General features: G+C 49.0%; 2 protein-coding genes across 3 annotated transcripts; one reads left to right on the top strand and one right to left on the bottom strand.

Annotated features, from left to right (window-relative positions):
• Positions 1 to 1,800: 1,800 nt before the first annotated feature.
• On the bottom strand, positions 1,801 to 11,531 carry LOC120994399. Its single transcript, XM_040422932.1, has 4 exons — positions 11,418 to 11,531; positions 3,626 to 3,877; positions 3,372 to 3,530; positions 1,801 to 3,245 (listed from the first exon to the last, which is right to left on the bottom strand). Exons 2-4 carry the CDS (start codon positions 3,808 to 3,810, stop codon positions 1,997 to 1,999), a joined length of 1,593 nt encoding a protein of 530 aa, XP_040278866.1. The 5' UTR covers positions 3,811 to 3,877; positions 11,418 to 11,531; the 3' UTR covers positions 1,801 to 1,996.
• A 151-nt stretch (positions 11,532 to 11,682) lies between these two features.
• Positions 11,683 to 22,261, top strand: LOC120994400. 2 transcript variants are annotated; one of them, XM_040422933.1, is made up of 5 exons: positions 11,683 to 11,880; positions 15,039 to 15,098; positions 15,724 to 15,971; positions 16,082 to 16,240; positions 21,097 to 22,261. In XM_040422933.1, exons 3-5 carry the CDS (start codon positions 15,787 to 15,789, stop codon positions 22,049 to 22,051), a joined length of 1,299 nt encoding a protein of 432 aa, XP_040278867.1. In that variant the 5' UTR covers positions 11,683 to 11,880; positions 15,039 to 15,098; positions 15,724 to 15,786; the 3' UTR covers positions 22,052 to 22,261. The 2 variants fall into 2 exon arrangements, with proteins under 2 accessions (XP_040278867.1, XP_040278868.1); XM_040422934.1 differs by lacking the exon at positions 15,039 to 15,098.
• The last annotated feature ends 355 nt before the right edge of the window (positions 22,262 to 22,616 follow it).

A 22,616-nucleotide genomic window follows, 5' to 3' on the forward strand; every position in this document is an offset into this window, starting at 1 on the left:
CTCTGCAATTAATGTCACACGGTATGCTTTATAGTTTGTAATACTGACTTTTACTTCCATTAGTTTTTTTTTTGACAACTGTGGTTTGTTTCTTTTTCATATTTCTTTGTCCTGCTCACTGAGAAGGCCGCACACGCTCAGTTTCATCCTTCAACAGCCTCCTGAGCTGTGATAGGGAGAGAGCTGCAGCAGAAAGGATACGCCCCCTGAGCTGTGATAGGGAGAGAGCTGCAGCAGAAAGGATACGCCCCCTGAGCTGTGATAGGGAGAGAGCTGCAGCAGAAAGGAGACACCTCCTGAGCTGTGATAGGGAGAGAGCTGCTGCAGAAAGGAGACACCCTCTGAGCTGTGATAGGGAGAGAGCTGCAGCAGAAAGGATACGCCTCCTGAGCTGGCAGCTTGATATAAATCTAGCAAAGGGGGAGATTTCTGGATCAATGTGAGGTACAGGGCTGATTTCAGCAGGATCAGCCGACAATGTAATTTATATGGTTGCCTCCCTGTATACTGTACACCAGAATAAGGAGGCTAAGAAGAGCAGAGGAGAGAAGACAGCGGATGAGAAACGGGGAGAATGTGGGGCCGGTGTATGGCAGTTCAGGGGAGTGCTATACCATAAATGGGGTGTATCACTGATCGCTATTATAATCAGGCACCGCAGCGGCCTCTGAGGACATCACGGACTACTGCAGACAAGAAGTGAGCAGGAGCAGCAGACAAATGGGAGACGGAGACAGGCGGAAGGAAGAAAGTGGTGTCACGGATGGTGTTGCAGAAAGCTGGAACTTATAAATAAACATCCGACTGGCTTGATCACAAACTAAGGAGCATATGGGTGAGCCCTATAAAACCCCTAGAGCTCTCCCTGACTGCTATGCCCATGCAAAGGTCTTTATGGTAGACGATTGCATGCCCACGTACCTTATACTGTGTGACACCTGAAAACCCTATAATAGTGAGGGGACACGACCACCGGCTCCCTGCACTTAATACGGACGGAGTCAGGGTCACCTAGAATCAAGCCAGCAAGGAAACACAAATAAAGGAAACAGACTTATCTGAGGAATCAGAAGGAGCAGCCTCCAGCAGTGAACAACTCATCCAGGAAGAAGTATAAACCGCAAAGTGAGGCAGTATGGGAGGGAATATAAAGGGAGACAATCAGTGCAAATAGGTGACAGCTGGGAGAAGGAAAGGAGATGACAAAGTGAAACCAAAACAAAGAACTTAATGCAAGAGGTAGAGAAGAACGTCTAACAGACCTTCTCACAGAACTGGCGGTGACAAGTGGAGGATGAGGGAGGAGGCTGAGAATGAGGGAAGTGAAGAATAAGAGAGGAGGAAGCCGAGAATGAGGGATGAGAGAGGGAGATATGCAGGAGGAAGAAAGTGGAGGATGAGAGAGGAGGCCGAGAATGAGGGATTGGAGGGGGACATGCAAATGAAGAGAGTGGAGGATAAGCGATGAGAAGGCTGAGAAGGGGGGGGGGGGTGGGGGGTGAGAGAGGGATATGCAGGAGGAAGAAAACAGAGGATGAAAGGAGAAGAAGAAGCCAAGAAGGGGCATTAGACAATAGGAGGATGAGGGGTAGGTGAATAGGAGAAGGGGACATGCAGGAGCAAGAAAGTGGAGGATGAGGCCAAGAAGGGGAAATTAGACAGCTTGAGAATAAGTGGTCAGTGGCTGAGAAACAGGGATTAGTCAGGCACAAGACAGACCTGTGTGGTCAATTGGCCAAAAGATTGTTAAAGACACTGGACAGAACGGAGCTCACACCCTTCAGATTTGTTCCTAGAACGGGGCTTTATTCATTTTGAAGCTTTCACTCTGTAATAATCAACAATAATGAACCATTAATAATAATGAAATCTTACTTAAAAAATAAAGAATTCAGGATTTTCCAGTCACTTCAGTATAAAACAATCCTGGTGTTCCCCTGTAAACCCTGTAACAGAAGGAGGGCACAGTTCGGCCGCCCCCCCACGCTGCAGGCGTTCACCAGCGGCTGGCTCTCGGCATCCTCAGGAAAGCGTTCAGAGTGTCCTTTATTTTTTTGGCGATTTCTGTGGTGATAAAATAATATTTCTGCGTTTCCTGAACGATCGCGTTTCTTAGGTTTTCTGGCAGTGCCCGCTTCCCCCTGGAGCCGTCATAGTTTACCGTATGTGTCCACGTCTTGTAGACATCATATGGGACAAGTTCTTGGAAAAGTAACTGGGCAAACCGGTGGGGTTCATTACGAGCTGTTTCATGAAGGCGATCAAGCGTCGAAGAGTCCACGACCGGAAGGGTAAAGTCTGAAACGGGGGCAACGACCGCCAGGGGAACTGTACTTTCCGCAGCACACGGGATACCGCAGAGATATTGCCCGTTTTCGGAGGCGCTGGTGCTTGATCCGTTGACATAATCCTCTGGTTCCTCCTTGACACTGGGTTCAGGGTAACTCTGGTTTGTGTCCTGTAATGGAGGTGAATAATCAAATGTGTTGACATCGTGGGGCACCACTAGGTTCATGGTGGAAAGGGCTTTCTCCACGGCTTTCTCCACCACTTCACTCACAGAGGACATTGCTCGGTTTACAGTTTCTTCCACCATTTGGCTCATGGATGAAATTGCCTCCTTAATTTCCTTGAGCTCCATTTCCATTGTCTCTAGTCTCTCTTGGGCCCCACATCTGCATGTGCCAAAGGGCTGGGAGGGGAGCACAATGGGAGAAGGGTTGAAATTCGGGCCCTGGTGACTTCCGTTAGGAGCTGAACACATATTCTGATTTGTGGAAGGTTGGACACCAGTGATCGCTTCATCACCTGCCAGTAAATTCCTACCGGACCTCATCTGACGACCTGTATGTATGTGAGGAGCAATGGGGGGAGCTGGTGGGAAGGGTCCATCATCACAGATGACTTTTTCTGTGCTATGCGGTAAGAGTTCATGAGTAACAGGTACCTCAGTGACAGTAGTACTCAGAGCGGTGTCCTCTGTAGTTTCCAGAAGACTGGGGTCTGTGCGATGAAGGGTTATGGATTTTACCTTTGCCTTACGTTTGCTTGCAGAATTAGGCAGGTTCTCCTTTCTGACCAAGACCTTCCTGTTTGTTGTGGCCTCCATCTTGTTAGTGCCAATTGGCAGAGAAGCCTCTGACGTCTCATACGTCTCATCATTAAACTGCTGGTTCTTTTCTATCCTTGCCTTGGGCTGGAATTTCCTTTTGACCTTGCTGCCATCTCTTATCATACGGCTCGTTCTGTGTAGAAAACAGACAAACTGTGACTTAGATCCAGAATCTAACACCGAGCACCGCGCCATCGTGCCGTGAGCGCTGCCGCCCCTCGTGTTACCATACATCAGTGTTCTTGCTCTAATCACTTACCTGGGCCTTCCATAGCTCCAGCCCATTTGCCGTCTCACAGTTCTTATGCTGCTCTCCGATATCTCTACGTCATATTTGTCCTTTAGGATCCTCCTTATGTCTCGGGCACACGTTTCATCATCTTCACAGGTCAGTTCGTGGATTAGGTTTCTCACTTCTCTGCCAGTGGAGGAAAGGATAACGGTAAGTACAGTCCTGCGGGTCACTAGAGAGGATCTATATTGTGAAAGAGGCCTGAAATCATCATTACTTACAGGGTGGTTTTTGGACGAGTAAAATGTCGGGGTTTTTGCAGACCTTTAGCGTAGTACCACACGCTGTGCTTGCTCATGGGCACCCCGCAGTTGCGCAGCCACATATGAATTTCGTGAACACGGTGTCCCTTTTTAGTCATCGCGAGAATCTTGTCGATCCAAACTTGACTGTATTTCTTCGGCATTTTCTCCGGTGTGACGATGTGGAGTGCTCGACAGTAGAAGCAAGTTGTCCTGTCAGTGCATCACGTCCTGTAGAGATATATATGTTACTGAGAATAATAGCACGCCCCCTACTGCCTGCCTCTAAAACAGCAGAAGAGGTCGGGGGAGGACACTGGGCGGGAGACGAGCTCTTCAGGGGCTTTGTCTTGTAAATCTCCAGTAGTCACTATATGCATGCGATCAGACGTGTGAACCAGTCCACGAAGCGTCTGCACTAATCCAAACGTCCTCCGACACCTCTTCTAATAAACAGGAATCTCTGTACTGGGACATTGTTCTGTTCTTTACAGTGATGGCGCCCACTCAGGAGCCCAGCGTGTGCCCTAGACGGTGGTTGTCTGTTGTTTTACATAACAGATGCTCACAGTCAATGTCCATGATTGGCGACAACTCCAATCATGGACAACTAACCCCGTCAAATGTCATGATTGCCTGTTGCGACCACAGCATCTTAGCGGTCATTTATCAGGAGCGGCCGACCAACCGAACAACCCGACAGGATAAGAATTTGGGAGCTATTTGGTTGCTATAACAGCTGGGAACCTTCTAAGAACTCCCAGTCCTGACATAGTTCAGTTCTTAGTGAGGCCTGTATTTATCCCATACAGCGAACAACATGGCCAAATCTCTACATTTTTGTTGCTTCACCTCTTGCCAAAAAAAAAAAAAAAAAAAGGAATAAAAAGTGATAAAAAAATAAATTAAAAAAATCACACACACCCCAATATGGTATCATTAAAAACTACAGATCATCCCGCAAACAAATGGGCCCCCACAACCACTCCATAGACTGGGATATAAGAAAAGTTATGGGGGTCAGGATATGGCCTCGCAAAGAAAAATATCTTTTTTCAAAGTATGAAAACACAAGGAAAACTAGATACATTGGTGTCTCTGTAATTGAATCGACCTACAAAATCAGAATAGCGAATCATTTTTACCACACAGTTCACGCCGTGAAAAACACGATGGCAGAATTGCATCTTTTTTTACAATTCCACCCATTTAGAATTTTTTCCCGGCTTCCCACTACAGTGTAAGGAATAGTAAATGGTTCCATTAGAAAGTACAATTTATCCCTCAAAAAACAAGCCTTCATCTGGCCGTGTGAGCGAAAAAATAATAAAGTTGTGGCTTTTGAAAGGCAGGGAGTGAAAAAAACAAAAACAATGAAAATAATTTACACTAGGAAGAGGTTAAAAGCGATTCTGGACGATCGGACTGCTTTTCCGGTCAACATGGGGGTATGTCGGCGCTCTAATGTGTTTGTCTCGATGTCTCTCCTGCCTCATAAAGTAAAGCGGGGGCAGTCACACCAGAGGTGTACATACAAATCATGGGGCCCCATATCAAGAATCTGAATTGAGCTCTCATGCCCCATCCCTGAGCTCATTATATAGTGTACCATACCCCCCATGAACTGTGCATGCTGATTACTATATAGTGTGCCATACCCCCCATGAACTGTGCATGCTGATTACTATATAGTGTACCATACCCCCCATGAACTGTGCATGCTGCTTATTATATAGTGTACCATACCCCCCATGAACTGCGCATGCTGATTACTATATAGTGTACCATACCCCCCATGAACTGTGCATGCTGATTACTATATAGTGTACCATACCCCCCATGAACTGCGCATGCTGATTACTATATAGTGTACCATACCCCCCATGAACTGTGCATGCTGATTACTATATAGTGTGCCATACCCCCCATGAACTGCGCATGCTGATTACTATATAGTGTGCCATACCCCCCATGAACTGTGCATGCTGATTACTATATAGTGTGCCATACCCCCTATGAACTGTGCATGCTGATTACTATATAGTGTGCCATACCCCCCATGAACTGTGCATGCTGATTACTATATAGTGTGCCATACCCCCCATGAACTGTGCATGCTGATTACTATAATAGTGTGCCATACCCCCCATGAACTGTGCATGCTGATTACTATATAGTGTGCCATACCCACCATGAACTGTGCATGTTGATTACTATATAGTGTGCCATACCCCCTATGAACTGTGCATGCTGATTACTATATAGTGTGCCATACCCACCATGAACTGTGCATGCTGATTACTATATAGTGTGCCATACCCCCCATGAACTGTGCATGCTGATTACTATAATAGTGTGCCATACCCCCCATGAACTGTGCATGCTGATTACTATATAGTGTGTCATACCCCCCATGAACTGTGCATGCTGATTACTATAATAGTGTGCCATACCCCCCATGAACTGTGCATGTTGATTACTATATAGTGTGCCATACCCCCTATGAACTGTGCATGCTGATTACTATATAGTGTGCCATACCCACCATGAACTGTGCATGCTGATTACTATATAGTGTGCCATACCCCCCATGAACTGTGCATGCTGATTACTATAATAGTGTGCCATACCCCCCATGAACTGTGCATGCTGATTACTATATAGTGTGCCATACCCCCCATGAACTGTGCATGCTGATTACTATATAGTAGGGCTGCACGATATGGGAATTTTGTGCGATTGCGATTAGGGCCCTAAAAATTGCGATAACGATATGCGATGCGATATTTTAAGGGAATTGTGCTAGAGGTCTATTTGCTTGGATTTTCCCATATGAGCCGCTAACGCGGCTGGGTATGACATAGTTATGGGGGATCTGTGGATGACGCTGTGTTGTGGGGGATCTGTGGATGACGCTGTTATGTGGGGGATCTGTGGATGACGCTGTGTTGTGGGGGATCTGTGGATGACGCTGTTATGTGGGGGATCTGTGGATGACGCTGTGTTGTGGGGGATCTGTGGATGACGCTGTTATGTGGGATCTGTGGATGACGCTGTTATGTGGGGGATCTCTGGATGACGCTGTTATGTGGGGGATCTGTGGATGACGCTGTTATGTGGGGGATCTGTGGATGACACTGTTATGGGGGATCTGTGGATAACGCTGTTATGGGGGATCTGTGGATGACGCTGTTATGGGGGATCTGTGGATGACGCTGTTATGGGGGATCTGTGGATGACGCTGTTATGTGGGGGATCTGTAGATGACGCTGTTATGTGGGGGATCTGTGGATGACGCTGTGTTGTGGGGGATCTGTGGATGACGCTGTGTTGTGGGGGATCTGTGGATGACGCTGTTATGTGGGGGATCTGTGGATGACGCTGTTATGTGGGGGATCTGTGGATGACGCTGTTATGGGGGATCTGTGAAGGACGCTGTTATGGGGGATCTGTGAAGGACGCTGTTATGGGGGATCTGTGAAGGACGCTGTTATGGGGGATCTGTGGAGGACGCTGTTATGGGGGATCTGTGGATGACGCTGTTATGTGGGGGATCTGTGGATGACGCTGTTATGTGGGGGATCTGTGGATGACGCTGTTATGGGGGATCTGTGGAGGACGCTGTTATGGGGGATCTGTGGATGACGCTGTTATGTGGGGGATCTGTGGATGACGCTGTTATGTGGGGGATCTGTGGATGACGCTGTTATGTGGGGGATCTGTGAAGGACGCTGTTATGGGGGATCTGTGAAGGACGCTGTTATGGGGGATCTGTGAAGGACGCTGTTATGGGGGATCTGTGGAGGACGCTGTTATGGGGGATCTGTGGATGACGCTGTTATGTGGGGGATCTGTGGATGACGCTGTTATGTGGGGGATCTGTGAAGGACGCTGTTATGTGGGGGATCTGTGAAGGACGCTGTTATGGGGGATCTGTGGATGACGCTGTTATGTGGGGGATCTGTGGATGACGCTGTTATGTGGGGGATCTGTGGATGACGCTGTTATGTGGGGGATCTGTGAAGGACGCTGTTATGGGGGATCTGTGGAGGACGCTGTTATGGGGGATCTGTGGATGACGCTGTTATGTGGGGGATCTGTAGATGACGCTGTTATGTGGGGGATCTGTGGATGACACTGTGTTATGGGGGATCTGTGGATGACGCTGTTATGTGGGGGATCTGTGGATGACGCTGTTATGTGGGGGATCTGTGAAGGACGCTGTTATGGGGGATCTGTGGATGACGCTGTTATGTGGGGGATCTGTGGATGACGCTGTTATGTGGGGGATCTGTGAAGGACGCTGTTATGGGGGATCTGTGGAGGACGCTGTTATGGGGGATCTGTGGATGACGCTGTTATGTGGGGGATCTGTGGATGACGCTGTTATGTGGGGGATCTGTAGATGACGCTGTTATGTGGGGGATCTGTGGATGACACTGTGTTGTGGGGGATCTGTGGATGACGCTGTTATGTGGTGGATCTGTGGATAACGATATGCGATGCGATATTTTAAGGGAATTGTGCTAGAGGTCTATTTGCTTGGATTTTCCCATATGAGCCGCTAACGCGGCTGGGTATGACATAGTTATGGGGGATCTGTGGATGACGCTGTGTTGTGGGGGATCTGTGGATGACGCTGTGTTGTGGGGGATCTGTGGATGACGCTGTGTTGTGGGGGATCTGTGGATGACGCTGTGTTGTGGGGGATCTGTGGATGACGCTGTGTTGTGGGGGATCTGTGGATGACGCTGTGTTGTGGGGGATCTGTGGATGACGCTGTGTTGTGGGGGATCTGTGGATGACGCTGTGTTGTGGGGGATCTGTGGATGACGCTGTTATGTGGGGGATCTGTGGATGGCGCTGTGTTGTGGGGGATCTGTGGATGACACTGTTATGTGGGGGATCTGTGGATGACGCTGTGTTGTGGGGGATCTGTGGATGACGCTGTTATGTGGGGGATCTGTGGATGACGCTGTTATGTGGGGGATCTGTGGATGACACTGTTATGTGGGGGATCTGTGGATGACGCTGTTATGGGGGATCTGTGGATGACGCTGTTATGTGGGGGATCTGTGGATGACGCTGTTATGTGGGGGATCTGTGGATGACACTGTTATGTGGGGGATCTGTGGAGGACGCTGTTATGTGGGGGAGTGGGGGATCTGTGGATGACGCTGTTATGTGGGGGATCTGTTGATGACGCTGTTATGTGGGGGATCTGTGGATGACGCTGTTATGTGGGTATCTGTGGATGACGCTGTTATGGGGGATCTGTGAAGGACGCTGTTATGGGGGATCTGTGAAGGACGCTGTTATGGGGGATCTGTGGAGGACGCTGTTATGGGGATCTGTGGAGGACGCTGTTATGGGGATCTTTGGAGGACGCTGTAATGGGGGATCTGTGGAGGACGCTGTAATGGGGGATCTGTGGAGGACGCTGTTATGGGGGATCTGTAGAGGGTGATGTTATGGGGGATCTGTGGAGGACGCTGTTATGGGGGATCTCTGGAGGACGCTGTTATGGGGGATCTGTGGAGGATGCTGTTATGGGGGATCTGTGGAGGATGCTGTTATGTGGGGGATCTGTGGAGGACGCTGTTATGTGGGGGATCTGTGGAGGACGCTGTTATGTGGGGGATCTGTGGAGGACACTTATGGGGACCTGTGGATGGCGCTGTTATGTGGGGGATCTGTGGAGGACACTTATGGGGACCTGTGGATGGCACTGTTATGGGGTGGATCTGTGCTATGACGCTGTGTTATAGGTGATCTGTGCTATGACGCATGGGGCCGGGGGGGGGGGGGGCAGCATAAGACATATAGCATCTTATGCTGGTCCCCCTCATGGCCCTATGTGTCCCCTCATGTGTCCTAAACTGCGCACATAACTGGCTTTGCGTGTAAAGTATTTTACTAGTGTGTGAAACAATCTCTCTCCTATTGATAACATGGCCGCCTCTGTACTCACTGTCACTATGAATGCACTGCAGCGAGCGGGAGCGAGCGGAGCGGCCGGCGCGTGACTGACGTCACTTAGTAACGCTCCTCCCACTTCAGGAAGCAGGAGCGTTACTAAGTGACGTCAGTCAAGTGCCGGCCGCTCCGCTCGCTGCCGTTAGCTGCAGTGCATTCATCGTGACAGTGAGTACAGAGGCTGGACCTGTTATCAATAGGAGAGAGATTGTTTCACACACTAGTAAAATACTTTACACGCAAAGCCAGTTATGTGCGCGGGGCCCCTTCATATATAATCGCAGCATTTTCGGGTCGGCCAAATCGCCATATCGCATTTGCAGATTATCGTGATTCGATTATTTTTTCGATTTATCGTGCAGCCCTACTGTATAGTGTGCCATACCCCCCATGAACTGTGCATGCTGCTTATTATATAGTGTGCCATACCCCCCATGAACTCTGCCTGCTGCTTATTATATAGTGTGCCATACCCCCCATGAACTCTGCCTGCTGCTTATTATATAGTGTGCCATACCCCCCATGAACTGTGCATGCTGCTTATTATATAGTGTGCCATACCCCCCATGAACTCTGCCTGCTGCTTATTATATAGTGTGCCATACCCCCCATGAACTCTGCCTGCTGCTTATTATATAGTGTGCCATACCCCCCATGAACTGTGCATGCTGATTATTATATAGTGTGCCATACCCCCCATGAACTCTGCCTGCTGCTTATTATATAGTGTGCCATACCCCCCATAAACCGCGCCTGCTGCTTATTACAGTCATTTATAAAAGATTACAGCACCCTGATAGAAACGTTGAATTGGTGCAAAACTCTGCATGCAGCTATGACTTGCCACAAGAGGGCGTAAAAGTGCTTCCTGCACTGCCCTATAAAAAAAAAAAAATGCTCTCACGGGCTACTTTTGGGTAGTGTACCTCTTGGTGAGAGATGGTCGACTGCTGAACTCACTTGAAGACATTTTTCCCCAGCTGACAGACTGAGAGAATGAACTGCCCGCCATCTAGGCCGTTCTGACCTAGCAGTTAGGAGCAGGGGCGTAACTAGAGAAGACTTTTTGAATGGGGCCCTCCCCCGGCTAGTCAAAGACTGCCCACCCCCCCCATCCACACAGTAGTTATACCCCCTTTGTGCCCCCACACAGTAGTTATACCCCCTTTGTGCCCCCACACAGTAGTGCTCCCCTTTAGTGCCCCCGCACCCCAGCAGGCACCGTGCAGTGATGTCATCGCGCCTGCTGGGCTGTGAGAGCGCCTGGGCCGGGCAGCGCTCCTCAGTACACACCCTCTTCTATTGACGTCGCTGCGCAGCGCCTGCTGCCAGGGAACGAGGCCGGGGCCACAGTGGACATCCATTATGCTCCGGGCCCCTGGTTAGGAGATGTTGGGGGCAGTGGTTACATGAGGGCAGACGCTGTACTGGCTCCGTTCTGGCGTTCTGCGGATCGGACATACGGATGCAGATAGCACACGGATCATCCGTATTTTCGAGCCACAAAAAGCTAGAACATGTCCCCAAAAAGCAAGGGGTCTGCAAAACCTGTGGGTGCAGCACGGACTGTACTTCGAGGAGCCACATTATACATAGGGGTGGTATACTGGAATCACCTCCATATCTCAGCATTACATTTACACACAGGACTCTCCATTCCAACAGGGTGCGGTATTTGTTTTTTGTGAATGAGTGTACACAGCGCCCTACAGCCCCTCCTCCCCCTCAGTCCAGTGTACACACCGGCCGCCGGGACACCAGACACTTCCGTTTCCAGTCCTTACAGACGACTTACTGCAGGGGGCGCTCTCCTCCCTCAGACAGCCGGCGGGCCGCCCCGGAGCCGCTCACTGTGTCTGTCTGCTACAGAGCGCAGCGGTCAGGGGTCAAGCCCAGGGGGAAGGGGCGGTGCACGTCATCACGTGGCTAATGTTTCCCCGCCTGACTGGCCAATCAGCAGCCGCCTCTGCCACCACTGCTGATGCCGATTGGCCAGCGCCCAGCAGAGGGGCGGAGCGCGAGCCGCCACTGAAGGGTCTGGTTCAGGAGGCGGGGCAAGGAGCTGAGGGCGGGGCTATTTCTCCACAGCCGGGGCCCCTTCCCCCAAGGGCCCCACAGCGCTGCCTGCTCTGCCGCCGTGGGGTCATATTTCGTGTGACAGGACTGGGCTGACATCATTAACCCTTTAACGCCCAAGCCGGGACATGTTCATTCCTTCCTCGGGGCCACAACAGATCTGTTGTTTTTTTTTTTGCCGGGTGAGTTGTACTTTTCACTGGAAATCTTCTTCTTATTTTTTGTTTTGTTTCTATAATATATTGTATATAATGTATTTCTATAACATTGAGAAACTAAAAAAATAATACTGATTGTGGGGTGGAAATGGGAAAAAAAGGAAGCGACTGCGTCTTTTTTTTGATTTTATGGCGTTTTCAGGGCGTTAAATTTCTTTGTTTTTCGTTGGAGTTTGTCGCCCGTGATCTTATTTTGCTTCCTCTGACGGAGACGCGCGACAGGAGGTTTGTTTATTTTGCTATCGATTTTTACTGATCCGACTTTCGGGTTTGTGTAACTTTTTGATCATTCTGTATTTTATAGAATTTTTTTTGGGAGGTGACAAAAAATAAAAAAACGCCAGTTCTGGCTCCGAAGGCGTAATAATAAGTCATGTGACGTTCAAGGGTAAACGCACACGATCAGGTTTATGTGCGCCGAAGATCGTGTACATTGTATTCTACGAGAATTTGATATTCTCAATGCACACGATGCCGATTTATTTTTTTTTCCGTGCGGATTTTAAAATCTGCAGCACGTCAGTTTATTTTATTTTTCCTGACCGGATTTTGTCCTTTCACTTCAATGGGGGCGGAAAATCCGCACCAATTAATACGGATTGACCGCACGGATTTCTCTGCGAACAGCTGCGGATTTCCGTGTGGATTGTCCGCACATAAATCCTGAACGTGTGCATTTACCCTTAAAGGTATTCGCAAAACTTTTGATGGGTCAGATCAATTATCGGCCATTATTGATTCCGCTACCACGGACCACAACGGAATTCGGAATCCATATCGGGATTCTCCGCTAACCGGAAGCCGAACTTTAGACGCCGAACTTAAAACAGAAGTTCGCTCAACACTAGTCAGAGGGACATATCGAAAGTTCAGATGGGGGAGGGGGGGTACGAGCGCAGGCGATATGCGAACGGCACTCTCCTCTCGTTCTAGGGATCGGTGGGGGTCTCCGCGCTCAGACCCCCCCCCAAAACTTTTATAGGTCCCTCTGACTCATCAAAAGCTTTGTGACCTTTCGATGTTATATTTTTCCTTTTTAGTGAAGACTAGGAAAAAAATTTTTTTCTGTCTCTGTAATTTTTTATATTGTTTTTCAATATTCATAAACTTTATTCAGCCGATCATTTTTAGGTTCCTGCACATGTTGCGGGTTACGTGTGCTTTTTCCTGCATAAGGGCTCGTTCACACGAACGCGTGCTGCCCGTTGCCATATTGCGGACCGCATTTGCACACCGTTCCGCGTGCGTTCCGCATCACGGATGCGGACCCATTCACTGTAATGGGTCCGCAAATCTGGAGATGCGGTACGGAACACTTTCTGGGGTTCCGTTCTGCGCCTCCGCACTGCAAAAAGATAGAACTTGCTCTATCTTTTTGCGGATCGGACGGATCGCGGATCCATTCAAGTGATTGGGTCTGCGATCCCCATGCGGCTGCCCCACGGACGGTGCCCGTGCGTTGCGGACCCCAATTTGCGGTCCACAGCACGGGCTTCACATGGTCGTGTGAACGAGCCCTAATACAACACAACCAGCAAAATGCATGAGATTTGGTAAATCTTACACACTGTATATACTTAGCTTTTTTTTTTTATCAGTGCAAAAATTGACCTTTTTGTACAGATTTTAAAATCCACAGCGCGACGGTTCTTTGTGCGATTCCGCCTTTTTCTGTAGAGGGGTTTTCCACGCGCAAAAAAAATGGCACAAACAGTTGACGCGCTGCTGATTTCTAAATCCACGTGGCAGGTCAGTTTCCGCAGTGGAAAAAACCGTAGCGTACATGAGATCTGTCTGTTACCGTACACTTTGCCGGTGCTGTATTACGCTGTGCTTTTTTGCATGAGGAAGGAAAAAAAAACTGCGTAATCCGCACCGCGTGCAGGCAGCCTTGGGCCCCGTTCACACAATGTTTTGGTGCTGTTTTTCATGCGTTTTTCGCACCAAAACCGCCTCTAAAAACCTCCCATTCATTTCGAGAACTTCTCATTGAAATGAATGAAAAAAAAACAAAAAACGCACCCTGCAGAAAGTCAGTGTGGATTCCGCGCAGATTTTTTCAGCACTTTTTTAAAATACCCTTAGGACTCATACACACGATCGTATTTTATTCCCGGTTCCGTTTTTTTATGCGGAACCAATCACTTCAATGGGTCCGCAAAAACAACGGAAGGTACTCTGTGTGCATTCCTTTCCGTTCCACAAAAAAGTAGTGCATGTCCTATTATTGTCCGCAAATCACGGTCCGAGGCCCCATTCAAGGCAATGGGTCCGCAAAAAATACGGAACGCACACTGAACACATCCGTATGTCATCTGTATTTTGCGGATCCATACTGTAGAAATGCTATGTGCCCAGCCCATATTGCTCATGTGTTTGGTGATTAATAAGTTACTGTCTCCGTTTCCGATCCGCAAAAAAAACTAAAAAACGGATTACATACGGAAACCATACGGATATGTTTAGTGGACTTAAAATCAGAAAAAAAAAATCCTCAGATACGGAGCAACGGGCCCGTGAAGCACGGACCTCAAAACAACAACGGTCGTGTGCATGAGCCCTTAGGGTGCCTGCACACATGGCGGATTACGTGCGGTTTTGCGCGAGGAAAAATCCTAGAGTAAGGGCTCACACACACAAACGTGTTGCGGCCTGTGCCCTTATTCAATGGGTTTGCAATCTGCAAGTTCCGGAGCGCTGTGGAGGCACGGAGCAGAAGATTTTGGTCCGTGCTTCCGCACCGCAAAAGATAAATAAAACATGTTCTATTTTTTTTTTTGTGGTGCGGACTTAAGTCTTGCGGATCGCGCACCTTTTCAGGTTAATGGGTCCGCATCCACAAATGGCAGGTACACAGCCGGTGCCCGTGCATTGTAGATCACTATTTGCGTTCCGCAGCACGGACACGACGGCCCTAATACAGCACCGCCACAGTGGATGAGATTACACAGATTTTAGGTTTACTTTCCTACATGGAAATGGACCTGCCGCGTATATTTAGAAATCCACAGCACGTCAATTGTTTGCGCGATTCTTGGTGCGGATTTCCACCTGGGGTGAGATCAGTGGAAAATCTGCATCAAATCCACAACAAAAAACACCATGCATTTATTTTTTCCCAGAAATGAACAGAAATCCGTAAATTGGCAGAGAATTTCTGTTGGACAGCCCGCCGCGTGAAGGTAGCCTCAAGAGGCTTGATTCTGTGATCTCCGATCCCTGCTGCTGCCGGCAGTGCTGGCTAACAACCTGCCCGTGTATGAAGCGGGCTAAGCTAGAAAGCCCGACCCAAACATTACCGGGCCAGGGGGACACTGGACAAAACTGAAATCGTAACAAAAATGTAAAAAAAAAAAAAAAAGTAGAGTATATTAGTTACACTATTTAAAAATATGAAGACTGTTTTTTTTTGTTTTTTTTTAAATATATTTTCCCACATAAAAATAATGCTAAAGTAAAAAAAGACATAAAAATAAAGACTCACGAATCACTGAAAAAAAGGCAGAAAACATATTTAACGGAATGGGATAAAAAGTCTCTTTCAAAGACGCATAAACTTAAAAAAAGGAGACAGAAGACTAAAGAAAAGCACAATGTCCAGGGAAGGCGTTACCGCTGTGATTGGATCAGTGCGTCTGGCAGACGCCTTCACACTTCTGACCGCCAGCGATAAAGTGTCGTCATTTACAAGACAAAGCCCCTGAAGAGCTCGTCTCCCGCCCAGCGTCCTCCCCCGACCTCTTCTGCTGTTTTAGAGGCAGGCAGTAAGGGGCGTGCTATTATTCTCAGTAATATATATCTCTACAGGGCGTGATGCACTGACACTTTTACTTCTACTGTCGAGCACTCCACATCGTCACACCGGAGAAAATGCCGAAGAAATACAATCAAGTTTGGATCGACAAGATTCTCGAGATGACCAAAAAGGGACACCGTGTTCACGAAATTCAGACGTGGCTGCGCAACTGCGGGGTGCCCATGAGCAAGCAGAGCGTCTGGTACTACACAAAGGGTCTGCAGAAACCCCGACATTTTACTCATCCAATAACCACCCTGTAAGTAATGATGATTTCAGCCCTATCTCGCACTGTATCAGTTTTGCAGTATGCATCCTCTCTAGTGACCCGCAGGACTGTACTTACCGTTATCTTTCCTCCACTGGCAGAGAAGTGAGAAAACTAATCCGCGAACTGACCTGTGAAAATGATGACACTTGTGCCCGAGACATAAGGAGGATCCTAAAGGACAAATATGACGTAGAGATATCGGAGAGCAGCATAAGAAGAGTGAGACGGCAAATGGGCTGGAGCTATGGAAGGCCCAGGTAATGCTGATCTTCATTTATATGGCGCCAACATGTTCCACAGCGTTTTACAATCGGGGGGTTCATGGACAAACAGAGTCATACACACAATAGGGCAGTAGATCTAGGGCTGCACGAGCCGCCATCACCTGCCGATATCTGTAGAGCTTCTAAGTGCATGGGGTTTGGATATTTGGCGATGGATCAGGTTCAGAAGAATTAGGCTGAAGGGGGGGGGGGGGGGGGTGTTCGGGGTGAATGGAAGAGTTAGATCAGGGGATGAGAGAGGCTAACCTAAAAAGATGTATTTTTAGGGAGTGCCTAAAACTGTGGATGTTATGAATCAACCTAATTTCTTGGTTATGGCATTCCAGAGAACTGGTGCAGCTCAGGAGTGTCAGTGAGATGTTCAGATTATGGTAGATGTCAGTCGTAAGTGATTAGCCGAATGGAGGCCACAGGTAGGGTGGTTTGACAGAGATGAGGAGGAGATGTAGGAGGTGCAGCACTGCGGGGAGCACGGGTAGGGTGGTAGACAGAGATGAGGAGGAGATGTAGGAGTGCAGCACTGTGGAGAGCACTGGTAGGGTGGTAGACAGATGAGGAGGAGATGTAGGAGTGCAGCACTGTGGAGAGCAGGAGCAGGGTGGTAGACAGAGATGAGGAGGAGATGTAGGAGTGCAGCACTGTGAAGAGCACTGGTAGGGTGGTAGACAGATGAGGAGGAGATGTAGGAGTGCAGCACTGCGGAGAGCACTGGTAGGGTGGTAGACAGAGATGAGGAGGAGATGTAGGAGGTGCAGCACTGCGGGGAGCACGGGTAGGGTGGTAGACAGAGATGAGGAGGAGATGTAGGAGGTGCAGCACTGTGGAGAGCACAGGTAGGATGGTAGACAGAGATGAGGAGGAGATGTAGGAGTGCAGCACTGCGGGGAGCACGGGTAGGATGGTAGATAGAGATGAGGAGGAGATGTAGGAGGTGCAGCACTGCGGGGAGCACGGGTAGGATGGTAGACAGATGAGGAGGAGATGTAGGAGTGCAGCACTGCGGGGAGCACGGGTGGGGTGGTAGACAGAGATCAGGGGGAGATGTAGGAGTGCAGCACTGCGGAGAGCACTGGTAGGATGGTAGACAGATGAGGAGGAGATGTAGGAGTGCAGCACTGCGGAGAGCACTGGTAGGATGGTAGACAGATGAGGAGGAGATGTAGGAGTGCAGCACTGTGGAGAGCACTGGTAGGGTGGTAGACAGATGAGGAGGAGATGTAGGAGTGCAGCACTGTGGAGAGCAGGAGCAGGGTGGTAGACAGAGATGGGGAGGAGATGTAGGAGTGCAGCACTGTGGAGAGCACTGGTAGGGTGGTAGACAGATGAGGAGGAGATGTAGGAGAGCAGCACTGTGGAGAGCACTGGTAGGGTGGTAGACAGATGAGGAGGAGATGTAGGAGTGCAGCACTGCGGAGAGCACTGGTAGGGTGGTAGACAGATGAGGAGGAGATGTAGGAGGTGCAGCACTGCGGGGAGCACGGGTAGGGTGGTAGACAGAGATGAGGAGGAGATGTAGGAGGTGCAGCACTGTGGAGAGCACAGGTAGGATGGTAGACAGAGATGAGGAGGAGATGTAGGAGTGCAGCACTGCGGGGAGCACGGGTGGGGTGGTAGACAGAGATCAGGGGGAGATGTAGGAGTGCAGCACTGTGGAGAGCACTGGTAGGGTGGTAGACAGATGAGGAGGAGATGTAGGAGTGCAGCACTGTGGAGAGCAGGAGCAGGGTGGTAGACAGAGATGGGGAGGAGATGTAGGAGTGCAGCACTGTGGAGAGCACTGGTAGGGTGGTAGACAGATGAGGAGGAGATGTAGGAGTGCAGCACTGTGGAGAGCACTGGTAGGGTGGTAGACAGATGAGGAGGAGATGTAGGAGTGCAGCACTGCGGAGAGCACTGGTAGGGTGGTAGACAGATGAGGAGGAGATGTAGGAGGTGCAGCACTGCGGGGAGCACGGGTAGGGTGGTAGACAGAGATGAGGAGGAGATGTAGGAGTGCAGCACTGCGGGGAGCACGGGTGGGGTGGTAGACAGAGATCAGGGGGAGATGTAGGAGTGCAGCACTGCGGAGAGCACTGGTAGGATGGTAGACAGATGAGGAGGAGATGTAGGAGTGCAGCACTGCGGAGAGCACTGGTAGGGTGGTAGACAGATGAGGATGAGATGTAGGAGTGCAGCACTGCGGGGAGCACGGGTAGGGTGGTAGACAGAGATGTAGGAGTGCAGCACTGCGGAGAGCACTGGTAGGATGGTAGACAGATGAGGATGAGATGTAGGAGTGCAGCACTGCGGGGAGCACGGGTAGGGTGGTAGACAGAGATGTAGGAGTGCAGCACTGCGGAGAGCACTGGTAGGATGGTAGACAGATGAGGAGGAGATGTAGGAGTGCAGCACTGTGGAGAGCACGGGTAGGGTGGTAGACAGAGATGAGGAGGAGAGGTAGCACTGTGGAGAGCTTTGTGGGTGAGAGTGAGAAGTTTTCCATATTGTATGAGCAAACAGTGTAGTGACTGGCACAGGGCAGAGGCATTGGTACAGTGACCGACACAGTGTACAGGTGTCAGTGTAGTGAGGCATTGTTGCAGTGACTGGCACAGGGTGGAGGCATTGAAATAGTGACTGGCACAGGGTTGAGGCATTGGTACAGGGGCAGGGAAAAGTTATTGATGTAACTGGCACAGGGCGGAGGCATCAGAGTAGTGACTGGCACAGGGCGGAGGCATCAGAGTAGTGACTGGCACAGTGCGGAGGCATCAGAGTAGTGACTGGCACAGGGCAGAGGCATCAGAGTAGCGGTTAGACAGATACAGTTGCAAGAAAAAGTATGTGAACCCTTGGATTTAATAACTGGTTGAACCTCCTTTGGCAGCAATAACTTCAACCAAACGTTTCCTGTAGTTGGAGATCAGACGTGCACAACGGTCAGGAGTAATTCTTGACCATTCCTCTTTACAGAACTGTTTCAGTTCAGCAATATTCTTGGGATGTCTGGTGTGAATCGCTTTCTTGAGGTCATGCAACAGCATCTCAATCGGGTTGAGGTCAGGACTCTGACTGGGCCACTCCAGAAGGCGTATTTTCTTCTGTTTAAGCCATTCTGTTGTTAATTTACTTCTATGCTTTTGGTCGTTGTCCTGTTGCAACACCCATCTTCTGTTGAGCTTCAGCTGGTGGACAGATGGCCTTAAGTTCTCCTGCAAAATATATTGATAAACTTGGGAGTTCATTTTTCCGTCGATGATAGCAATCCGTCCAGGCCCTGACGCAGCAAAGCAGCCCCAAACCATGATGCCCCCACCACCATACTTCACAGTTGGGATGAGGTTTTGATGTTGGTGCGCTGTGCCTCTTTTTCTCCACACATAGTGTTGTGTGTTTCTTCCAAACAACTCAACTTTGGTTTTATCTGTCCACAGAATATTTTGCCAGTACTGCTGTGGAACATCCAGGTGCTCTTGTGCAAACTGTAAACGTGCAGCAATGTTTTTTTTGGTCAGCAGTGGCTTCCTCTGTGGTATCCTTCCATGAAATCCATTCTTGTTTAGTGTTTTACGTATCGTAGGGATGTTAGCATGTGCCAGAGACTTTTGTAAGTCTTTAGCTGACACTCTAGGATTCTTCTTCACCTCATTGAGCAGTCTGCGCTGTGCTCTTGCAGTGATCTTTACAGGACGGCCATTCCTAGGGAGAGTAGCAGCAGTCCTCCATTTATAGACAATTTGTCTTACCGTGGACTGATGAACAGCAAGGCTTTTGGAGATACTTTTATAACCCTTTCCAGCTTTATGCAAGTCAAAAATTCTTAATCGTAGGTCTTCTGAGAGCTCTTTTGTGTGAGGCATCATTCACATCAGGCAATGCTTCTTGTGAAAAGCAAACTCAGAACTGGTGTGTGTTTTTTATAGGGCAGGGCAGCTGTAACCAACACCTCCAATCTCATCTCATTGATTGGACTCCAGTTGGCTGTCACCTCACTCCAATTAGCTCTTGGAGATGTCATTAGTCTAGGGGTTCACATACTTTTTCCACCTGCACTGTGAATGTTTACATGGTGTGTTCAAGAAAAACATGGTAACATTTAATTCTTTGTGTGTTATTAGTTTAAGCAGACTGTGATTGTCTATTGTTGTGACTTAGATAAAGATCAGATCACATTTTATGACCAATTTGTGCAGAAATCCATATCATTCCAAAGGGTTCACATACTTTTTCTTGCAACTGTAGGTGACTCTGGAGAGGGGAGAGTCTGGTGAGGGGGAGGCCAATTAATTGTGAGTTGCTGCCTAGGCATGATGTTACTGGAGGACATGATGTTAGAGACAGCAAACAGTCACTGGAGGACAAGATGCTAGAGACAGTGGACAGTCAGTCACTGGAGGACATGAGGTTAGAGACAGCGGACAGACAGTCACTGGAGGACATGAGGTTAGAGACAACAAACAGTCACTGGAAGACATGATGTTAGAGACGTCGGACAGACAGTCACTGGAGGACATGATGTTACAGAGGACAGACAGTCACTGGAGGACATGATGTTACAGAGGACATGATGTTACAGAGGACTGTCACTGGAGGACATGATGTTACAGAGGACAGACAGTCACTGGAGGACATGATGTTACAGAGGACTGTCACTGGAGGACATGATGTTAGAGACGGCAGAGAGACAGTCACTGGAGGACAGACAGTCACTGGAGGACATGATTGCAGAGCAGCGGTTTTGACAAGAACACTGATGTAAGGTAACACGAGGGGCGGCAGCGCTCGCTGTCTGATGGCGCGGTGCTCAGTGTAAGATTCTGTATCTAAGTCACAGTTTGTTTTCTACACAGAAGGAGCCGTATGATAAGAGATGGCAGCAAGGTCAAAAGGAAATTCCAGTCCAAGGCGAGGATGGAAAAGAACCAGCAGTTTAATGATGAGACAGATGAGACGTCAAAGGCTTCTCTGCCGATTGGCACTAACAAGATGGCAGGTGATGAAGCGATCACTGGTGTCCAACCTTCCACAAATCAGAATATGTGTTCAGCTCCTAACGGAAGTCACCATGGCCCGAATTTTAACCCTTCTCCGATTGTGCTCCCCTCCCAGCCCTTTGGCACATGCAGATGTGGGGCCCAAGAGAGACTAGAGACAATGGAAATGGAGCTCAAGGAAATTAAGGAGGCAATTTCATCCATGAGCCAAATGGTGGAAGAAACTGTAAACCGAGCAATGTCCTCTGTGAGTGAAGTGGTGGAGAAAGCCGTGGAGAAAGCCCTTTCCACCATGAACCTAGTGGTGCCCCACGATGTCAACACATTTGATTATTCACCTCCATTACAGGACACAAACCAGAGTTACCCTGAACCCAGTGTCAAGGAGGAACCAGAGGATTATGTCAACGGATCAAGCACCAGCGCCTCCGAAAATGGGCAATATCTCTGCGGTATCCCGTGTGCTGCAGAAAGTACAGTTCCCCTGGCGGTCGTTGCCCCCGTTTCAGACTTTACCCTTCCGGTCGTGGACTCTTCGACGCTTGATCGCCTTCATGAAACAGCTCGTAATGAACCCCACCGGTTTGCCCAGTTACTTTTCCAAGAACTTGTCCCATATGATGTCTACAAGATGTGGACATATACGGTAAACTATGACGGCTCCAGGGGGAAGCGGGCACTGCCAGAAAACCTAAGAAACGCGATCGCTCAGGAGACGCAGAAATATTATTTTATCACCACAGAAATCGCCAAAAAAATAAAAGGCACACTGAACGCTTTCCTGAGGATGCCGAGAGCCAGCCGCTGGTGAACGCCTGCAGCGTGGGGGGGCGTCCGAACTGTGCCCTCCTTCTGTTACAGGGGAATCAGGATTTGGTTCCCTTTTTTATATTGAAGTGACTGGAAAATCCTGAATTCTTTATTGTTGTAAGTAAGATTTAATTATTATTAATAGTTCATTATTGGTGATTATTACAGAGTGAAAGCTTCAAAATGAATAAAGCCCCGTTCTAGGAACAAATCTGACGGGTGTGAGCTCCGTTCTGTCCAGTGTCTTCTCTTTTTGACAATCTTTTTGGCCATTTGACCACACAGGTCTGTCTTGTGCCTGACTAATCCCTGTTTCGCAGACACCGGCCCCTCAACCTCCTTATTTCTAATCCACCCTTCTCGGCCTCATCCTCCACTTTCTTCCTCCTGCATGTCCTGTCCTCTCTCATCCCTCCTTTTCGGCCTCCTCCTCTCTCATCCTCCGCTTTCTTACTCCTGCATGTCCTCCTTACTCATCCTCCGCTTTCTTCCTCCTGCATGTCCCCCTCTCTCATCCTTCTTCTCTGCCTCCTCCCCTCTCATCCTCCACTTTCTTCCTCCTCTCT

The sequence above is a fragment of the Bufo bufo genome, chromosome 3 (genome assembly GCF_905171765.1).
Source record: "Bufo bufo chromosome 3, aBufBuf1.1, whole genome shotgun sequence".
Taxonomy (NCBI): Eukaryota; Metazoa; Chordata; class Amphibia; order Anura; family Bufonidae; genus Bufo; species Bufo bufo.